The 19,783-nt window shown below is 46.5% G+C and overlaps 1 protein-coding gene across 1 annotated transcript in view; it reads right to left on the reverse strand.

The window, feature by feature from the left end:
- The window catches only part of Ephb1 (EPH receptor B1), a 298,584-nt gene that overhangs the window by 66,825 nt on the left and 211,976 nt on the right, over window positions 1-19,783 (reverse strand). Inside the window, exons 7-9 of the mRNA XM_042054742.1 lie at window positions 14,813-14,975; window positions 10,231-10,339; window positions 9,376-9,440 (exon numbers count right to left, since the gene is read on the reverse strand). Of these exons, the coding sequence (XP_041910676.1) occupies window positions 9,376-9,440; window positions 10,231-10,339; window positions 14,813-14,975 (337 nt within the window). The remainder of the gene's footprint in view (window positions 1-9,375; window positions 9,441-10,230; window positions 10,340-14,812; window positions 14,976-19,783) is intronic.

Raw genomic sequence — 19,783 nt, forward strand, 5'->3', positions numbered from 1 at the left:
AACAGATATTCCTGAAAGGTATGTTCTTTTGTCCTTAAGCAAATGCTGCTCCTAGTAATCTGAACTGCTTGTTTGAAAGTAGTCAACATGTTCTAGAAATCCTCTGGGGGTAGGATTGAGACGTTAGGGACACAGCTCGGTCAGGAAAGTGCTTATCCTGCAAGCAGGAGGCCCTGAGTGTGATGCTAAAACATCTGCGGAAAATTCTAGATGAAGTGGCATCAAATTGTAACCCCAGTGCTGGGGAGGCAGAGACAGGTGACTCCCCAGGGTCCGCTACCAACCAGCCTGGCCTGAAATGGCAACGTTCCAAAGAGAGATCTTGTCTCAAAAAAAAAAAAAACAAAAAAAAACTGGACAACACATGAGGAACAACAAACAAGGTAGACCTTGACCACTGTCCATCCAACAAGTGTGCACGCATATGCTAATGAACCTGTGCTTGCACCCCTCCCCCCCACACACCCATACATACATGGAAAACTCTACAAAACCTGGTGATGTCTTTGACTTTGGACAAAGCAAACAGAGATCCTCACCTCTGTCTATGTCCAGTCTGTTGACACCGTAAAACACTATCAACAAACTTGATGCTCAAAAACCAAGCAATAGAGCTAAAAATAAAATGGCAAAAAAAAAAATCTCATAATGATTTAAGTAAGTTTATGTTTTTTGTCTGGGGCCACATTCAGAGAGACTCTTGGCAGCAGGAGGCTTGTTGCACACCTGAAACACTCTACACCCTGGAGGACAGCAGTATGTGGGCACATGTGCACAAGAGAGAAAGCTCTTCGGTAGCGATGGACCAAGGGCAGCCAGAAATGAGCATCATTGACTTCCCATCTGCGGTGCAGAACAGGTGAAGTGCAAAGGCAACTGGCCAGACTTCAAGCTTGTGAGAAGCCCAGGCAGTATCTCCAGGTTGCCCCAGCCCTGCTTAGGGTTCCCCAAGAACTGCCCTAACGGCCAAGCTATGAAAGCAAATGGCTTATCTGGGGAATGCCAAGAAGTAGAGGAAGGGAAAAAGGAAATCAAACAGGAAGCAAAATGCGGCAGATATAAAGTGTGTTCGTAAGCCACTGACTATTGTAGGTTACTATAACTGGCTTTATCTCCTCGAGGGCACTCTGTGAACTTGAATAAGTAACCACAAGCTTCAGAATGGGCCCTCCCTAGGGTTAAAAGAGCCGAGGTATTTCCATAGTGATTGCCATAGTCAAAATGTAGACACAGGCAACAGGGAGACTGTAGAGCCAGAGAACACAGTCAGGCAAAGAAACAGAGATGCTGACAGTGGAGGGCAGCCAGCTTACGCAGAAGGATGAAGGAGGCAGACAAGACAATACAAAAACACTCAAAATGCAAAGAAGAAAAGAGGGGTAAAAAGGGACACCAGGGTAGTGTCAGTAAGCTGTGATCTTTCCCTCCTAATTCTGTGCATCCCCGATGCTGAGATCTGTAGGTAACATTAGACCTCCAAAGTACTTTATTAATCCTGCATAATACAGCAAGTTCAGACTTATCTCTCACGACAGCTTCTCCAACAAGAGGGGAAATGAGACTTCCCTTCCAGCTTGCCTGTGAGAATCAAGACCCTATGACAAGTGGCAGGCCCAGCACAGCGCCCCAGGTACTGGGAAGACTCCCTGACTAATTGACTCATTACTGTTATCAACAATCTTTTTCTTTCTCAGAAGTGTATGGGGAGGTAGAAAAGGAAGTAAGGCCTGGTGGGCAGTGGGGGGGGATGTAAGCCACTTAGGGTTACATTCGTTACTTTCAAAATAACTACCTTGTTATTTCAGATCAAGGGCTTTTAAAGATGTATGCTAAGCTGTCCTGAAGGAGTTCTTCCATGGAAACTAATTAAACAATCTAGAATGGGCTGTAATGAATGGGTTGCAAGTAAAGACGTATATGAGGATGAATGGAGGAAGGATTCTGCGCTAATGAGCTTTACAGATATTGGCCCCGGCCAGTTTGGGGAATAATCTATCCCCAGAAGGGAGACAGCTCATCTCCTGATGGAGCCTCCATTCCTTAGGCCGGCAGCGTGCCACAAAGTGCACGCAGATGGGAAAATGTCTACCCTGTGACGAAGCATGCATTTCACTCCCCAGGAGACATCTGAGGACTTGGAAAGTGTGAATACATATGTGCATGCATTTGCACTCACGTGTACATGCATGTAACATCGTAGCGGCTACGCTGTGTCTCAGGGCTTTGGCTGTCATGGAGGCACTTCCTCAGAAGCCAAGAAGGCTGCTTAAAGCCCAGGGCTATGATCTGTGAAATGTCCAACCAAAATGAATGCCCTAAATCCTGCATCTAATGGATCACTCAGAATCACTACCCATTTTCCTTGACATTGAGTAAAAGTATTATTATATGGAGGAAGGAAACTAGGAAGTTCAATCAAGGTCTAAGAAATGGCTCAAAATTAGTGCCTTCTCTCTAGCCACAGCCTGTGTGAGTCCAATACAGCAGGAGGAAAAGACGGCCCTGGTCCAGGTCCTGGGCTGAAGGCAGGGGTCTTTGTATTCCACATTAATAGAGGGATTTGGCTAAGCATATGAATACAACGGAGCCCCTTGCAAACACCTCTTCCTCTGATGACACAGCTCCCTAAACCAAGCTCCCAAGCTCTAGCCAGCCTTTCTCAAATCCCAGAAGATGAGGAAGGGAAAAAATGCCTTTCGCTAGGCAGAACAGGTCATTTGTCTTTCGGCTCATTTTGTGTTTCTGCATAAATCCCGCATCAGCCTGTTCCTGCTCCCACTTGCCAGTGAGCGGTTTTTAATTATCAGGAAAACGGTATTTAGTGCAATGAATCACCAGACAGTGAACAGGAATTAAGTCAGCAACAGAGTGAGGCACAGATACTAGAAGCCTGGGCGCAAAAGATGTTCTCTTGCTGTTAGAGGAGATGGTGACAATATCAGAGGCAACAGACCCCTATAGTACACGGCATTTTATAGTGATGGACGTGGCCTCCACACCATTGTTAGTAATAAAAATACGATTAAATACTCTTAGCCGTGTCTAAGTTTCCATGTTTTTGTCATAGATTGCGTATCTTCGCCATAAAGGGGGCTTGTGCGAACTTCACCTTCTGACTGTTAGTATCTTGATAGTTAGGGATTTGTTAGGAAGCACACCCCAGCTTTCCCGCCTCCTAGTCTACAAATCTCCAATAAAGATTGAGTTTGTAAATATGTTCATGGGGAGCATGACTTCACTGCTGTCTGGTACCTTCTTGCATGGCACCAAATAGTTCTGGAAGCAGAAGAAATTCTTTTCTATGGTCAGAGGCCCTGCACCAGGAGATCAACGGAAGTGGCTGAGATGGGCTCCGAGGCTGCTAGACGTCTCTGTGGGGAATTTGAAAGGTTGTGGAGACGTTTAAAAGTGCCAAGGGTGCAGGGAAAAACAGAGCGCTCACTACTGTAAACAGCAGACATGCGCGGACTCAGCTATGGGAGATGACCCGGTGCCCTTGTGCAAGCCTGGTGCGCACTCTGAGTGTAGAAATAGTAGCAAGGACATCAGTAGGCCAGTTTTGACAACCGATCCTAGGGCGTCAGAAGTTCCAGCAAAAGCCAGTGGGCCCCTAGCTGATGGAGGATTGCTAGAACCCACAGGGTCGTGTCAGAGAATGAGTTGGGTTGTTTCCAGCCGTTAATATTCTTGTATCCCAGCAGGTTTTGATGGAGTCATAAGGGCATGTGGAAGTGTGCCTGCTTGTACCTCATTCTGAATCCAAGAGAGACTTTGTCACCTTGTGGCCCATGCAGTTTTGTCCGGATATTTGAGCGCGAGAGGGGAGCTAATTAGAAACATGTGCAGTCCTTAAGGGAAGTTCTCTGATATTCTGCGTCAGGTGACAAGCCTACCTCCTTTTCCTCAATATGGCTAGACATCCAGCCAGCACTGTGGCATCCATAGGAAAGCAAAGCTCCCGGGGCCCTTCTAGTGACTGAGACATGAAAGGGCACAGGGCTGGGCAGTGTGGAGTCAGGAAACCACACCAGAAATGGGTTGTAAACACTACAGAGACTAGAGAAGGCAGAAGGCATAGATGCTACTCTTCAAGGTCAGACTCCTAGAAGCTCCAGAACTGGAGCAAATGCAGAAGGAAACAGTACCTGTTACTACAAAGAAGTTTGGGATGTTCAGAGAGAGTCTTGGTACCAGGTGTAGAGGAAGAGGGGAACCAGCTCAAAGCAGAGGCAGCAGTGTTGATAGACAAGCATGGGGGTCTCAATTACCAAGCACAGGCCTCACAGCTGACACCACTGGGCATACAGGGCTGGTAACTGTTTTATTGGCAGTGGAGGGGGATTCTGAGACCAGGACACTAGAGAGCTTGTTTTGCTGAGGAAGGGACTGTAGGCTGGGGAAATGGTTGTGAAGTGGCCTCGGTAATTACTTAAGGTGTAAGATGGCAGCATTTGCAGTCAAAGTGCTGGGAGGAGAACAAGAGAAGAGGCTAGAGCAAACACTCCTGGAGAATTGCTTAACACCTTCCCGCTTCCTGACCAGGACAGACAAGTCCTTCCAGGCAAGGATCTCTGGTGCTGGGCTGCTCAAGTCCTACTGGGGACCCGAGGGCAATAGATAATGATCTTGGAACTCCTCGAGGAAACACTGCAGAGGCTCTGGCTAGGAGCCAAGAGCACACACATGGATGAATCTAGATCTTTCCATTTATTTGACATTTAATAAACACTGACTGCAAACGCAACCTGCTTTTATACCAAGTAGCCTTTCCTTGTATGTCTGCAGGCCTTCACTTACATATGATCTACTCTTAATGTCCCAGTCAGTCTTTTCCTTCCAAGGTCCTCCTGTCCTGCAAACCAGGTCTCAGGTTATTCCTTGAGGGCCAAGTACTACCTCTGAAGTTCAGAATGTATCAACCACCCAGAAGGCAGTAATTCAGACATGCTTCTGGGTGTGACTTCATCCCATCTCCCCCCTAGGGCAGGAATCTTTTCAATAGCATCCATTACTAGAAGTTCTCAAGCCCTAGCCTTACTGTAGAGGAAGCTCTTTGATGGACAGGCCCCGTGCATCTGATAATATACTGCCAAAGAGTCAGACACTTGCCGCACCCGACACAGGCAGGCAGGCTGCTCTCCTCTGGATAGGTGTTTTGTAGAATGTGTCCTCCTTGAAATCGGGTCTCTAGGACAGAGTCCATGACCCTGAGTGGGTTCTTAACAGCACCAAAGAGAGGATGTAAACGGTTAATACAGCAAGTGGCCTTACTAGTAATTCTTCATCAGCAGTGACACTGAGAGTAACCATGTGATCAGCTGGGTTTTTTTTTTTTTCCCCACACAAATAAATAGTAAGTGGGATCGCTCCCTATTTGTACTGCTTCAGTTTTGTTTTAACCTAAACACTAGGTTCCAGATTTAGCCTGCTAACATTTTGTCTTGCAGATTTCAAATTAGCATTCAAAGCTGTTGGGTAGCTCTGAATTTTGATTCCGTCTTTTATGGTGTTAGTTCTGCTTCCCAACTGTTACCTACAAACTCGATCAGCATCCCCACGCTTGCATCTGACTTGTGAAGTTAAAAAAGCAATCAAACAAACACGGATTGAATAGGACAAGAACAAGAATAGCGCCAGGGACCTTTCCCCTGAGTGACAGTCACTAATTCACTTCCCTCCATGTGAAGACAAAGTCTGTATCTATTTAACAATACCTTCCATTATATGATGTTTTTGCCAAAATAATCATTTGCAACCCATAATTTTTGAATTTACTAAATATATGGTCTAATTAGAAGAGGCAAGGTCCCATATTTTTTTCTTAATCACCTCTTGTCTATTCCTAATGATGACAGAACTCCAGTTCATATTCCCATACCCATGTGCTTCACAGTAGCTTGGGGCATTTGTCTGGGCCTAGACTCACAACTGTGTCCTCCCTTTGCTCCTTTGCTTTGTCTGAAGCTTACTGTGTTTCCCGATATCAAGTATTATGGTTGAATTTTATGTCTATTTGCCACACATCAGAATCACCTGACTGGGGAGTATCACCTGGAAAAGCATACCGATTTCTTTGGTTGATATGAGAAGAGTCACTCGGATTGTGGTGGTGCCTTTTGGTATCAGTGTAGATAAAAAGGGCGTGATAAAAGAAAAATTATCTCTTGCCTGCCTGATCTTCCTTTTGCCATTGAGCTAATCTGTCCCATTGCCACTGATTCCTATACTAATACCAAAACCAGCATGCCCAAGCTTCTTGGCCCAGCTTTCTTTGACACGAGGGACCAGCAGTTCTCCAGGAACCTTTAGAGTTTCTGGTGCCAGATTGAGGCAGCTAAGGGCCCAGCTTCAAGGAAGAGTAGTTCTCAGTTCTCAGCTTCCAGGTGTGGTTTTTTGTGGTTTGTGTGTGTGTGTGTGTGTGTGTGTGTGTGTGTGTGTGTTTATTTATCCCTTTTGGTCCTCTAGAGAATCCTGATGAACACAGGTCCATACCTCATTTATGTTTTTTTATCAAAACATTGTAATTTGTATCTTCTATTCAGAGGCAGTTTTCTTAGGACTGATCTCTTAAAGCCCTTAGCCCTTCCACAAACCCCAATCCCTTTATCTCCAACCTCATGCAACCCACCCAGCTCAGAAACCGGGAATGGCCTAAGTTCTCTGGACACCTGTTTGTATTTCCCCCAAACAGAAAGAACCACAAACCATAACTTCCTGAAGTTTCGTTCCTAAGCCTCCCTGCCCTACCAGGATCATCCTGTCCAGGTCTTCTGTTGTTAGCAAACAAGTTACGAGAACTGGGCCAAGAAACCATGGCGACAGATTATCTATCCATTCCTGAGCATGAGAAGCCCATGACTCTTTCCATCCATTCTTGGACATGAACCCCTGGCTCAATAACTATTTATCAGACCAACTGGCCCACCCTCCATGGAATGTCTTTCCACCAATTCAAATTCCCCTTTACATCCTGTTCACCAAAATCTAGGGCAGCAGTTCTCAACCTGTGGTTCACAACCCCCACAGGGGTTGCATATCAGATACCCTGTATATCAGATATTTATATTCTAATTCATAACAGTAGAAAAATAACAGTTATGAAGTAGCAACAAAGATAATTTTATGGTTGGGGGGTCACCCAACTGTATAAAAGGGTTGTAGCATTAGAAAGGTTGAGAACCACTGTTTTAGGGTCAGGGGTGAGATATGAGCCAGTTCCTGAATATAACATCATGTTTTCCAGTAACCAGATCTACCAAGCCTTGACTAGTCAGGGAAGATGAGAATGCAGCAAACACTTCTTTTCTGATTCTTTCAAGCTCTGTGCCACTTTAAAAGGAAGAGTCTGGAAGACAAGAACCACCAGCTCCTTCATGGCACCCCCAGAGAAGCCAGGGAACTTGGGGTCCCCAGGTGATGGAGAACAGAGGTGAGCATTTGCTGCAGATGTTCTGTCATTCCCAGACCAGGGAGCGTTCAGAGCTCCAAAGACTCCACACTCCATGCCATGCTCATGGGTGGTACGTAGCAAGGACCCTATAGCTGAAGACTGGGGATTAGCTCTTCTACAGAGGCTCGAACAGAGATACCTCCCTCTGTGGCTCTCAAGGTGATGAACCCATCAATCTCCCACACAGGGAGCCATGAGCATTTTAGAAACACATCTTTGTACACCCAGTAGCCTAACAGAGACACACTTCAAGAGAAGAACAGTCAAATGCCAGGATGAAGTTGTCCGAAGAGCATCATCACTGCCCTGGATGCCTGGGGATTCATCGGAAAGACGCCGTATCTTTAGAAAGCGAGTTCTTGGCTGAATCACTTTTGAGCACTTGTTTGAAGTTTCTAGACTTCAAAATGAGATGGCATCTTTTGAACCCAGTCATGTACTCTGGTGGTCCTGGCTGCTTTCAGGCTAATAGGACCATCTATAAATGCTTTATCCAAAGAGACCAGGAGCCAGATCTGAAAAGGACATTTAGTGGCTTACCACAGCAAGGAGCTGGTCCAAAGCCGACAGAGAGCTAATGTCAGAAGCCGGAGCGAGAGAAGGGATGCAGAGAGTAAGCTTTGGGACAATTCTGAGGCACCAAAGTGGAACATATATTCTGAGAGTCAGATATCAAAGTCTGACTTCAAGAGCTGGCCTGGGGAGTCCTGGTACCTTACGGTGGCTTCTCTTTGCAATGCCTACCCTGTACACACCCTAGTTATTAAAGATTTGAACTTATATAAACCTTCAGCTGGGTCTTGATTGAAAAACCGTATCCACAGAGGGCCTTTTTAGCAGCCCAAACTCATACCCTCTACACTAGAACACACGCTCCTTCATAACATAGTTGCAGCTGTGGACACTGTATTCCTCCTCATCTCAAGTGACCTTGGAAAAGAAAAGCCTTCTGGTCCAGGAGAGTTTTATTCTTGGAAGCCACATTTACTAACAAAAGAAGCAACCCAGTGAACCTGAACCCATGCTTCAAGTTATACGTGTCTATGGGATCTGCTCACTGCTGAATGCTCAGAACGAGAATGGTTCAGAGCACAAGAGGAGAATGGGAGTGGGATGTGGTTTACGGGGAAGAGCCTGGTGTGCTGGGGAAGATTTCTTGGGACGTGTGTGGACTTCCGAAAGAGCCATTTAGAAACACTGTCTTCTTTAAGGATCTAAATACCCACTGCTGGAAGCAGGGAGGTGGTCCACCTATCCTCCCGGGAACTATTTGAGACTGCAGTGCTGGAATCATTCAGAGGAAGGAGCAGCAATTTTGATATAGAATTATATGTATGTTGGTGAGAGAAATTTGAGTTTCAAAAAGATTTTTTTTTAAAACATAGGCTTAGAAGAGAGAGAGGCAGGGGTAAGATAATGAATGGGAGAAAGTTTTAAAGGTACTGTTTAAAAGAAAAAAACGCTTGGGAGATACCCCAACACTTCAGCCTCCTGGGCTCTGTTATCTTTTTAATTCCCTGCATTCATGTTCTATGGCTTATCTGTGAATTTGGTTAACACATTCCCCAGCCGCTCAACTGGATAAGATAAGGGAGAAGATGTTAATAGAGAACCCTCCATCTTTCCCCCACTGAGTGTGATTTCAGGATTCATTGACTTGCTAAACCCCCATCTTCCCCTGTCTCGAATATGGCTTATCAGTGCAGAAAGTAATCTCCCACTAGGAATCCAGTGACTGTCTAAAAAGGGCGTGCAGTGGACAGCCTGGGGTCTCCAGGGACTTACAGAGAGGGGCCACTTAAGCGCAGAGGGCTTGTCAGACATTTGCTGTTATACCTGATCATAGCTAGACTGGCTCTGAGGACTGCTGTACACACAGACTGGCTTGATTCCCGGGGCCCTCAGAGGAGTGTGCTCCTACTCACCTCGCCCTGTGCTGTAATGCTGGAGTTTATCGCTGTACACGGCCTCTTTGCTGTAAGCTCGTTTCCTGCAGACAGAAGAGGGGCTTTCTTAGCAGGGTCACACCCAGGCCTCATGCTCAGAAACAGAACTCAGCCTAGGTGCCTCCTGGAATCCGGAACTGGGGACTCCTCACTGGAAGGTTTTGCTTCTGCCTTGACTTACATTCTGGTTGGCTAACACACATTCCCTTAGGCAGAGGCTTCATCTTTCAAGCCAAAGACCTGCAGGTCCCAGGAAAGGCTGTGGGCACCTGCCAAGAGGGCATTGGTGATGAGGGCGCCCATCAATACCAGTGAACTGCAGAGCTGCTTGGTGAGAATCTGCTACAGGACTTTGCAGGCAATACCTTGGATAACCACCCAAGGCAGTTGCAAACAGTATTAAAAATTCACAAGGCCTTCAGGCCAAGCTCAGCAGAGCTCCACTCACACCGTCTCTTCCTTACTCCCTCTTCTGCCTGCTTGCCTTCTGCCTGCTGCCCAGGGTCTGAGCTCTCCAGGCAGAAGACTGTCGGTGCAGAGCTGAGATGCTCCAGTGGGTCAAATGCAATTTTGTAACTGTCACTCTGAAAAGTCCTTGTGCATGAGGGGCTAAAAAGTCTTGGCTAAAATGAGGTTGGAGGATGGATGCTGTTTACTTATAGTCTTGCCCAGTTCCCATAGCAGGTTTTTATCCGGGGCACAAAGAAAATAAATCACCTTGAGATTTCTAGGCTGCTGGTGGAAGAACTCACCCAGGCAGCCCAGCTTGAGGAAAGGCCAACGTGAGAGAAGGGGATACAGAGAGGGGCTTCCTGGGTTCGGGGGGGGACCTACCTGCTGCAGACGATCGAGATGGCCACCAGAGACACAACAAATACGACCCCAGCTGCTGCGGAGCCAGCAATCAGGGGTAGCTGCTCTCTCAGCTCGGACTTGTAATCATCTAGGCGAGAAAGAAAGGAATTAGATTCTTCCCCATATGCCCCATGTACAGAGCCGGACTCCATGCATGACACCAAAGACACCAGATATATGGGTATGTGGGGGCCCCAGTTTCTCATGCTTCCCAGTGTGAAACAGCAGGTAACTCGGGGCTGATGACAATTGTCTCCCAAGAGAAGGTGACTCCCAGCCTTCACGGCCTGGCTCCGAAGGTGTCTCCAAGTCCCGTTGGCCGCTTTAAGAGTAAGACCAATGGAGGGGAATGGAAAGCCGTTGCTGAAGCAGCTTATGCTGTTGAAATGCAGCTCGTCCACAGATTCACTGAGCAGATTTTTACAGTTTATCTGCAGTCAGCCAGCGCTGCAGCAGGAGCTGTGGAGGATGAAGAGATGCCAGAGAAATTGCCCGGCACTCTGAGTTCCCACTCGACAAGGAAAGGATTGAGGTTTCAGCCAAGTGCTAATACAATGCTGCATTACTGGTAGAGGGGAACAGCTTGGGGTCACACAAGTGGACGGAGATGCTCCAAACCCTGGTGTTGTCTGTGTACTCTTTGTGGTCTTGGAAGAAATTGTTTTACCTCCATGATTCTCAGGCCTCTTGACAGTTGATAAAAGGTCAAACCACATCTAGTATCTGACCTACATCACAAATGAACCCAAATTCTACTTCTCTCTTATTGAATCCACACCAGCCACCCAAGTCAGCTTGTTATCCTTATTATGGTGGTAGCGGTTGTCATCGGACACTGCTAACAAGCCATTATGTACAGCTTTAGACCCAGGCATGGAAGGCCAAACTGTTGCTATTGTATTATAATTAGAGTTGTTAGATACAGCAAACAAAAAGCACAACTTGCACTTCAGATAAGTAATGTAAGATATTTTAGTATAAATGTGCACCAAATAATGCATGTGTGATTTTCATCCTTAAACATTATTGATCTGGAATTCAAATTAAACTGATCTCTATATTTTATCTGGAAACCTCAATGACAAAGCTCACTACAATAAGGGTCCCTATAGACTGTGAGCACAGCTGTTAAACCCCACTATTTCTGAGCCGTTCCTCAAACCTCCTGGTGCAGATCAGGGAGAATGCATGTTTCACCAATGCATCAGCAAGGTCTTATGCTTTCTAGTATTTGTGAGCCATCTTTCATATATTTGGGCAAAAAAGTAACTTCTATAGACAAGGCTGTTGGCTCTTAGTGTGTATGTGTGTGCAAACACATGGGTGTTGAGACCAGAAGACAACTTTGTATATTTCTCAGGAGCTATCCTCCTTAGTTTGGTGTGTGTGTCTGTGTGTGTGTGTGTGTGTGTGTGTGTGTGTGTGTGTGAGAGAGAGAGAGAGAGAGAGAGAGAGAGAGAGAGAGAGAGAGAGAGATTGTGCATGCGCTGTGTAGATGTATGGAGGTCAGAGGTCACACAGTCATACAGATATACTCTGCAATAATATCATCATTTTTAAAAAATACATAGTCATCACAGAACTTGAAGGTTAGTAATCCACATGGACTGGCTGGCCATCAAACCCTAAGATCCCTCTGTTTCCCCAACCCCGGGATTACAGACACAAACTGCTCTACCTGGCTTTTTATGTAGATGCTAGGGATCCAAACTCAGATCCTCACATATGGACAGCAAACACTTTACTGATAGCATCCACTTTGTCTTTTGAGATAAGATCTCTCACTGAAACCAAGAGCTTACCAATTAAGCTAAACTGGCTGGCCACCTAGCCTCAGGGATGCACATATTTCTACCTCCCTGGCACTGGGATTACAAACGTGTGCAACCCTGCCAAGGTTTCTTTCTTTTTGTTTTTAACATGGGTTATGATGTTGATTCTTGTATCTTCATGCTTATGTGACAAGCATATTGCGACGAGGCTATCTACACAAACTGTTGTTGGCTCTTAAAACACCTCATTCTATAGACTATAGAAAGTAGCTAAGAAGACTGGAGGTGGGATTTTGGGTTCCCCAGCTGGAGTGTTGTTTGTGAATTTGCATTTTGTGTATCTGTGTGTGTCAAAGTATGGCTTTATGCAATCTGAGTGCAGGTGCCCGTGGACATCAGAGGGCATTGGCTCCTCTGGAGCTGGAGTTACAGGTAGTTCTAAGTCCACTCCTGAAGTGAATGTTTGGAACTGAACTTTGGAAGTCAGTACACATTCTTAAGAACTGGACCATCTCTTCAGCACCACCTGGGAGCCACAATGATGAGTCTTTGACAAAGTCTTCATAAATCAAGTCTTCATAGGACGATATAAAACCCAAAGGAAATAATGATGATGATGATGGCGATAATAATTAATACTAATGGGGGGGAACTAAGTCAAAGGTTAGCACACAGTAGCTAAGAGTGGCCAGGGCAACATGTGGCAGTCACCTGCCCAGTATAGCCACTGACCTAGGAGGATCCCACAGGTCCTCCTGCCTTGATGGCCCTCCCACTGATCAATCTTCAAACTCCTTCTCTGCTGCAGACCCGTCTGCAGCTTCTGTGAGCATCATCACCAATAAACAAGCGCCGTCATTAAGATAAATTCTCTCAAATTTGGCCACTTACCAGAACTCTCTTACATCTTCCCTCTCTTGGGTCTGCAAAACTTAACTGCCAAATGTAGAAAGAATAGCCTTCTTGGGGGAGATTTGTTACTTCTTGATTTGTCTAGCAGAATTGCCAAGAGACCAGTGCTCAGAGCATTTGGAGTTTGGGGCTTTTAATCCTGTGTACCTCCTGATGCCAAAGTGCCTATAAATCTGGATGGTAAGTGAGGTGCAAAATGGGGGAGCAGAGTCCTTCAGGGAGAAGCAGATGGCCTGCGTTCTTCCCATCCCAGAAGTGTTATTAATCTCAATGAACGGCTCACCTTTCTACTCCAGCTCACCAGCCTCGAAATGTGAGAGAAAACTCACCTGGCATAGACTCAACGGGCTACACACTCTAGTCTCAGAGGGGCCAGGCTGCTCATGCAAACCATCCAGCTGTGTTGCTTTGAAGTGGGGGGCACCATCTGGGGTAACTGTGGTTCTCCTTAATCTCTCTCCTCATACCAGAAAACCCAGCCCTGCCTTCCATAACTTTTTTTCACAAGAAATTTATTAAACAATTTGGTTTTTTTTTAAAAAATATTCTAATTAGTGTAGAAACTGCTTTCAAATATACGTGTCAAGATAAAACCTCAGGTCTTATCAAGCACCCAGCCTAAGAGCGCCAGTCTAAAATAGAAAACTTTGTGGGTAAAAAACATTTCACATGTGCATTAACTAGTGAGGAAAACATGAAGGGCTTCCAGCGGATGGGTTGAAGAATAGATTGACATGTAGAAGTTCGATGGAAATGGCTCATGAATGAGTCGATATAGGCGGATAGATAGGCAGAAAAATACAGGAGGGCACAAACTGGGGCAGGGGGCGAGCTAAGGGAAAGAGGTGGGTAGTGAGGCAGCCGTAGCCATGCACAATGCCAAAGCTGCAGCAGATTGTCCACTGAGCTAATGATGGGGGTGGTCTCAGAGGATTAGGAAGCAAAGTGAAGGCAGGGGACAAAGAAGCTCCCAAAGGAAAGTATTTAAATGTATGTATGCAATAGTTCATAGAACGGGCAACCTGGAAGGATCTAGAATGTTCCGGGAGACAAACCTCTTGGCATATCTATGAGACAGTTTCTAGCCTGGGTTAATTGAAATGGGAAGACATACCCTAAATATAAGTGACACAGGAGTCCTGGATTGGACAAAGAGGAGAAAGGGGCTTGGTGCCACCATCCACCTCTTCCTGTTTCCTGACTGTGGAAACGATGTGGATGTCTGCTCAGGTTCCTGCATCCATGACTTCCCACCATATGCCCCCGCTCTGTGGGCCAGGATGATGAACACCTCTTTCCTTCCATTATTTCTGCCAGGTGTTTTGTCGCCGTGAGAAAAGGTATTCAGAAGGATGTTTCTCTCTCTTAAAACACCTGAGCAGGTCATGGGTGAAGTGTCTGCAATATTCTGAGATCCTGGGCACATGGCCCAAACATTGTCTCCTCTTTTTTTCCCCTCTTCTCCTAGACGGAGTGAGTTCCATTCGTAAGTTCGAGCATAGAGGAGTGAGATGGAGGGGAGAAGGAGGCAGCCCAGGCCTCTAAACCCTCTTAAAGAGACAAGGAGGCACCTGTGAGACATAAAGGATCTCACTACCCCGATGCAGAAACACATAGAGTACAGAGCCACAAGGGGTACCCTTCCAAGGCGTTCAGTCAAATGGTAAGAGACACAGACCAGACTTCAGAGTGCTGGCATGTACCGAAACAGTCCACATGGCCCTGCTTGGAGACAAGCCCTACTCAGGAACATCCCTAGTCTAGCAGGACTGGGTATCGTGGAGAGTTCTACAGAATTGTTTGCTTTCACCATTGCCTGCCCTGTGCCTGCGTCGTCTCCCCGACCCCTAACCCTCATTCCCCTTCACCTGCCTTACCATCTGTCAGCGTCTGGAAGCACATCTTGCCACTGAATTTGCCGTAGCCAGCCACAGTCCGGGCACGCACTTGGACCACATACACCATGCCGGGCCGTAGCCCATCAATACGGGCCGTGTTGGTCTGGCTCCTGGCCATGGAAGAGTTGAACTCATTGTGCTCCTAAAGAAGAGAGAGACAAAGGAAGGGAAAGGGGTCATCAGACGGCTCCTGAGCACCGGCAGGAGTGACCCTAGGCAGCTCTGTGAGGGTACTCAGTCCCATCAGTTCTTGGTCTTACACCCCTGGTAGAAGTTGTCCATCCCTGAATGAGGACAGCCTGCCTAGACCAAAGGAATGAAGAGTCAGCTTTGGGCCATGGGTGGCTGCACCCTGAAGAAAGGAACCTGAGGAAAGAGTTGAGCTCCTACCGCCTGGCTGGATGTTCCTAGATGTTTTCCGACCATGCGCCAGCCCTCCCTCAGGGTTCACAAATAAAATAACAGCTCCTGTCAGCTTTGTAGAATCCATCACATCTCTGACCTCAACAACGGCAAGCTTTGTGGCCTCCACGGGCAGCTCGTCTACCTCTGTTTGCCTCTGCTGAGGTGCAGTGCATTCTCTCCCTGCTCGAGATCTGCTAGCCGTGCTGTCTGATTACTGTTCTGGATGACTCCTGAAGTTCCTCCGAGTGTTCAGGAAAGGGCTTTGGATCCAGTCTGATGAAGTGGCAGAGGTGATTCTAGACTGCCTCTCACACCTGCTTCTGCCTTCTCCTGGCCTTATCTGGGTATCCACATTCCAACTCCCCACCATCAGCTCCCGAGACAGCATGTCTCTTCTCCCTGGGACCTCATCTCTCCCATCAAGTCCAGGAATCAGTCCATCTTCCTGTCTGCCTCTCTCTAATACCCAATGCCTTGTTCTCTACGGTCTCATCTGTCTATCCCATATCTCTGGTGTGCGTTGACTTGTGTATATTAATTGTGCTTCTCCCTGGCTCTTCTTACCATAAGTACTTTTAAAGCATTCGTCTTCTTGCTGCTGATCTTGTTTAATAACAGATTGTGTCTGAACCCCCATCCCTTCTGATTTTTCTCCCCCCCCCCACATATGATGTGTGTTCAGTGTCAAGGTTCTTATCTTAATAGGCCCCTGCTTTAACTATAATCAGATGGAAACCAAACTTCTCAAGCTAGACAACCATACCCTTCAGGATGGAATCAGTTCTAATCTCTCACATTCCCTTAAAGCTGTGGTTTTACTATTCCTCTGGGACCACACCCAAGCCGCCCGCATTGCTCAAGGCTGTTTCCCTCTCCAAAATGATGCCGCTCCCTCCAGGTTATTTAAGCTCTCATCCTCCCAGTGCCTCCTCCCAAGAGAGTCCTATTTTACTTCCCTGACACATAGGCTCTTCCTTACTGTCTTTGCTGTTTACAGCTCACTCTTGCTTAGCACCCTATACATCAGCCTGGTCTCTGTTCCATGCAAGCATATCTTCTCTCTGTAAGGGCTCTGGGCTCCTGCTAAGTGTGCAAGAACACAGCTGAGAGTCTGGGCCTGCCTCTGTACGCACAGCCAATGCTGGCGTGTGAGGACTGCATTGAAGAGGAAGAGGCTGGGCCACGAAAAACAGGTCAATCCCCGACTTTCTGTGCAGATTTGGGAAACCATTAGGTGCTCTAGGCATTAGGTGCTCTAGGTTCAAGAGACATGGAGACAATTGAGAGAAAGGGGCACACGGAGGTGCTACAACCTACACACTCAGCCAAATCCCAGGGAGAAAACATGTGGAAGTGAACTAGCACAAAAGAGAAATTCTCATTTTCCGAAAGTATGTAGAACTGTACTCTGCAAAAGCAAAGCCCACTGGATTCTCTCATCTGGTCCGTCAACCAGGTTATTGTATATATGGGTGTGTATGCGCTGTGGCTCCAAAGTGTGATTGGTCACTTCCGGGGAGACAACACCTTGTGGAATGGACTGGAAGACACACAAGATAGGAATGTTGATTGTGTGATGAGGCAGAGGGACTGTGGTAGGAGGAAAGGGGTTGTGTGGATGTATCAAAGGGAAACAAGCCCAGGTTTGGGGAGAGAGCTATTCAGACAGAATCAGGAAAGCGAAGCATAAGAACCATCATACAGATGAAAGAAATCAACCACATTGCACTGGTAACTGGAGAGCAGAAACAGAATAAAACACACTAAAAGAAGGCACGAAAGGGCCGAGGAGCATACAAAGTGTATTGGATAGTTGTGTGTCAACTTGACATAAGCTAAAGTCATCTGAGAGGAGGGAGACTCAATTAAGGAAAAACTCTCCCATAAGGTCGGGGTCAGAAGGCAAGCCTGTAGAGCATTTTCTTAATTAATGATTAAGGGGGAGGGCTCAGACCATTGTGGGTGGGCCCCCCCCTCCTAGGCTTGGGGTCCTAAGTTCTATATGAACTGAGCAAGCCATAAGGAGCAAGTCAGTAAGCAGAACTCCTCCATGTCCTCTCCATTAGCTCCTGCTTCCAGGTTCCTGACTTGTTTGAGATTTTGCCCCAACTTCCTCTGATGATGAACATGAAGTATAAGCCAAACAAAGCCTTTCCTCCCCAACTGACTTTTTGGTCATGGTATTTCATCATAGCAATAGAAACCCTGACTAAGACACAAAGAATTTGCATATCTGAAGTGCAGGTGGCACAGGGGAAGTAATGAAAAGCTTTGGCTTAAGAAATCATGGGTTCAAGGCTAGCTTCAATCGACAATGGAAACTTATAAAAATGGCCCTACTGGCGGGGGTTTCCCACCGAGCTCTGGAGGTTGTTGTCTGGACAGGAACTTCTCACTGTCCTGTGCATCTACGTGAACAGCTGGGGCTGGAGGGGATTCCCCTGGGCTCCTCTCCACTCCATTGAGGGACTGAGCAGATGGAAGGCTGTTCACTGTTGAAGGGATGCCATCTAGAACTTGCTAATTACTATTTTGACACCCCGAAGACAAGAGATGAGCAACTACGAGCATCACCCCATCGGGTCGTGAAGAAGAAGAACGCACCATTGCTACGAAATGCAGGCAGCTGCCTGACTGCTCTGGTTTAGCTGGAATCAGATGGAATCACGCCCTGCTTGAGAGGGGTGAAAGGCTCACTGGGTGGCGCCAACTGCGGGGAAAGCGTTTTGATATATTGGCATTTGGATGGTGAGGACCAAATGTTAACCCACGATCACTTTCCAGTCTACACACTCCCGAAGTGGTCCAGTGATTAAAATGGGCATCAGTTCTTGTTCTCTGCCAAGTTATTAATCAACTCCAGACAAATGAGTGAGAGCGATAAGCAAGGTTGCTTATGACTGGTTCGATCATCAGGCTATGAAGACAGAGGACACAGCTGCTGAGGGCAGTGGTTATGTCTCCATTATCTCTGCACCCCCCGGCAGCATCCCAACCCCTCACTGCCTGGGCTCGCCACAGCTCAGTGCTAAGGGAATGAGCCAAGGGCACACTTAACATCAGCTGAGCATAAGGTATTGCTAAGGTCCAGAAGAGTTTCTGTGAGATTTTGAAATCTGAAGAGCAGAAATCCCCCCAACCTAAACCAGCCGGCCCTATCTTAGGCCGTTGTTATGAAGAGCTGGAGAGATCTAGACACTTAATCATAAAGACAGCTGAGGGCAGACGTAGATGCTCCCTCCCCCCACATGGTTTGCCTACATGCACTGACAGCAGGAGTGGAAATGCTACAAGACAGTAAACAAGAGAGAATGATGAATGGAACTCCACTGAGATGGGGAAAGAGATGAACATGGACAGGCACAGGGAGTATCCTTAGTCCTCTGATCTGAGCTCTCAATTGATGAACTGCTGGGGAAGGCGGAGCCCCACTGATTTTAGTCCCAAAACTAAAGTTGAAAAGTATCTCCAGCACAGACGGTGAGGCTTGTTGGGCAGGAGACCCACGGGGGGCTGGTGGAGGTTGCAAAAACTACCACCAATGGGCCAGCCACTCGCTTTATAAATAACGTGCTATTGCACAGGGCCACAGCCGCCTCCTGCTGTGCTACCTGGCTGCTTTCCTTCTATAATGACTCTTGGTTCAGATGAAGGGAATGGGACATTCACAGGGAGAAGAGGTGGTGCAGGATGGGGGAATAGGGAATTTTGTTTCATGGGCTAGATCCAAGACATCTAGTGGGTAGGATTCTATTTGTGTTGGTGAAGCAGACATGGTGGTCATTCATTTCGCTCACATGTCTTTGGGTTTAATATTAAAACCCAGTATCTTATTCCAGGAGTCACTCTGATACAGAAATCCTGAGCAGAGATGATGATTTCATACAATCCTAGAAATTTCCTGCATTGAAATATAATAAAAATGTCTGTAATTTGGTTCTTTGACTCCCTATATGTGACCTGTGTGGTCATGTCTGTCATTTAGCCTTTATGTGATTTAGTTCCATCATCTATAACTGATTATAAGTGGCTTATGAGTGTATTTCTTTCAAGGATCAGAACTAATATATCTGTGTATATTTGGAACATAATAGGTACTCAATATATGATGAATTACCATTTTGGTTATTATTTCAAAATGCCCTCACAGGCTAATGTCTTTTTCTTTAGTCATATTGGAAATGGTCAAGGCAAAGTAATGGATTTCACAGCGGAGCACTTTGTAAGCAGAGAGGTCCATTTTCATATGCTCAAGGGTGGTCAATGCCTAGGCAAAGAATCCTATGTGTTCCCAAGGAAAGCATCCCATCCTCTGGAGGAAGGACAATAATATGCTTCACTGAGGTGTGCAAGCTGCCTCAGGCACTGAGTGCTATGTGTATGTGTGTATTAATAATTAGTATGAATTAATGAGAAGCAAGGGGATGGCCCAAAAGGAGAGACTAATGTCCTTCATAGCCTAAGAAGCTGAGGTTAATTACAGTGCTTCAAGGGAGGAGGTTTGAATGGAAATGTAGACCGTAGCAGAAGCTGAGCTGGGCTGGG

This window comes from Arvicola amphibius, chromosome 3 (genome assembly GCF_903992535.2).
Source record: "Arvicola amphibius chromosome 3, mArvAmp1.2, whole genome shotgun sequence".
Lineage (NCBI taxonomy): Eukaryota > Metazoa > Chordata > Mammalia > Rodentia > Cricetidae > Arvicola > Arvicola amphibius.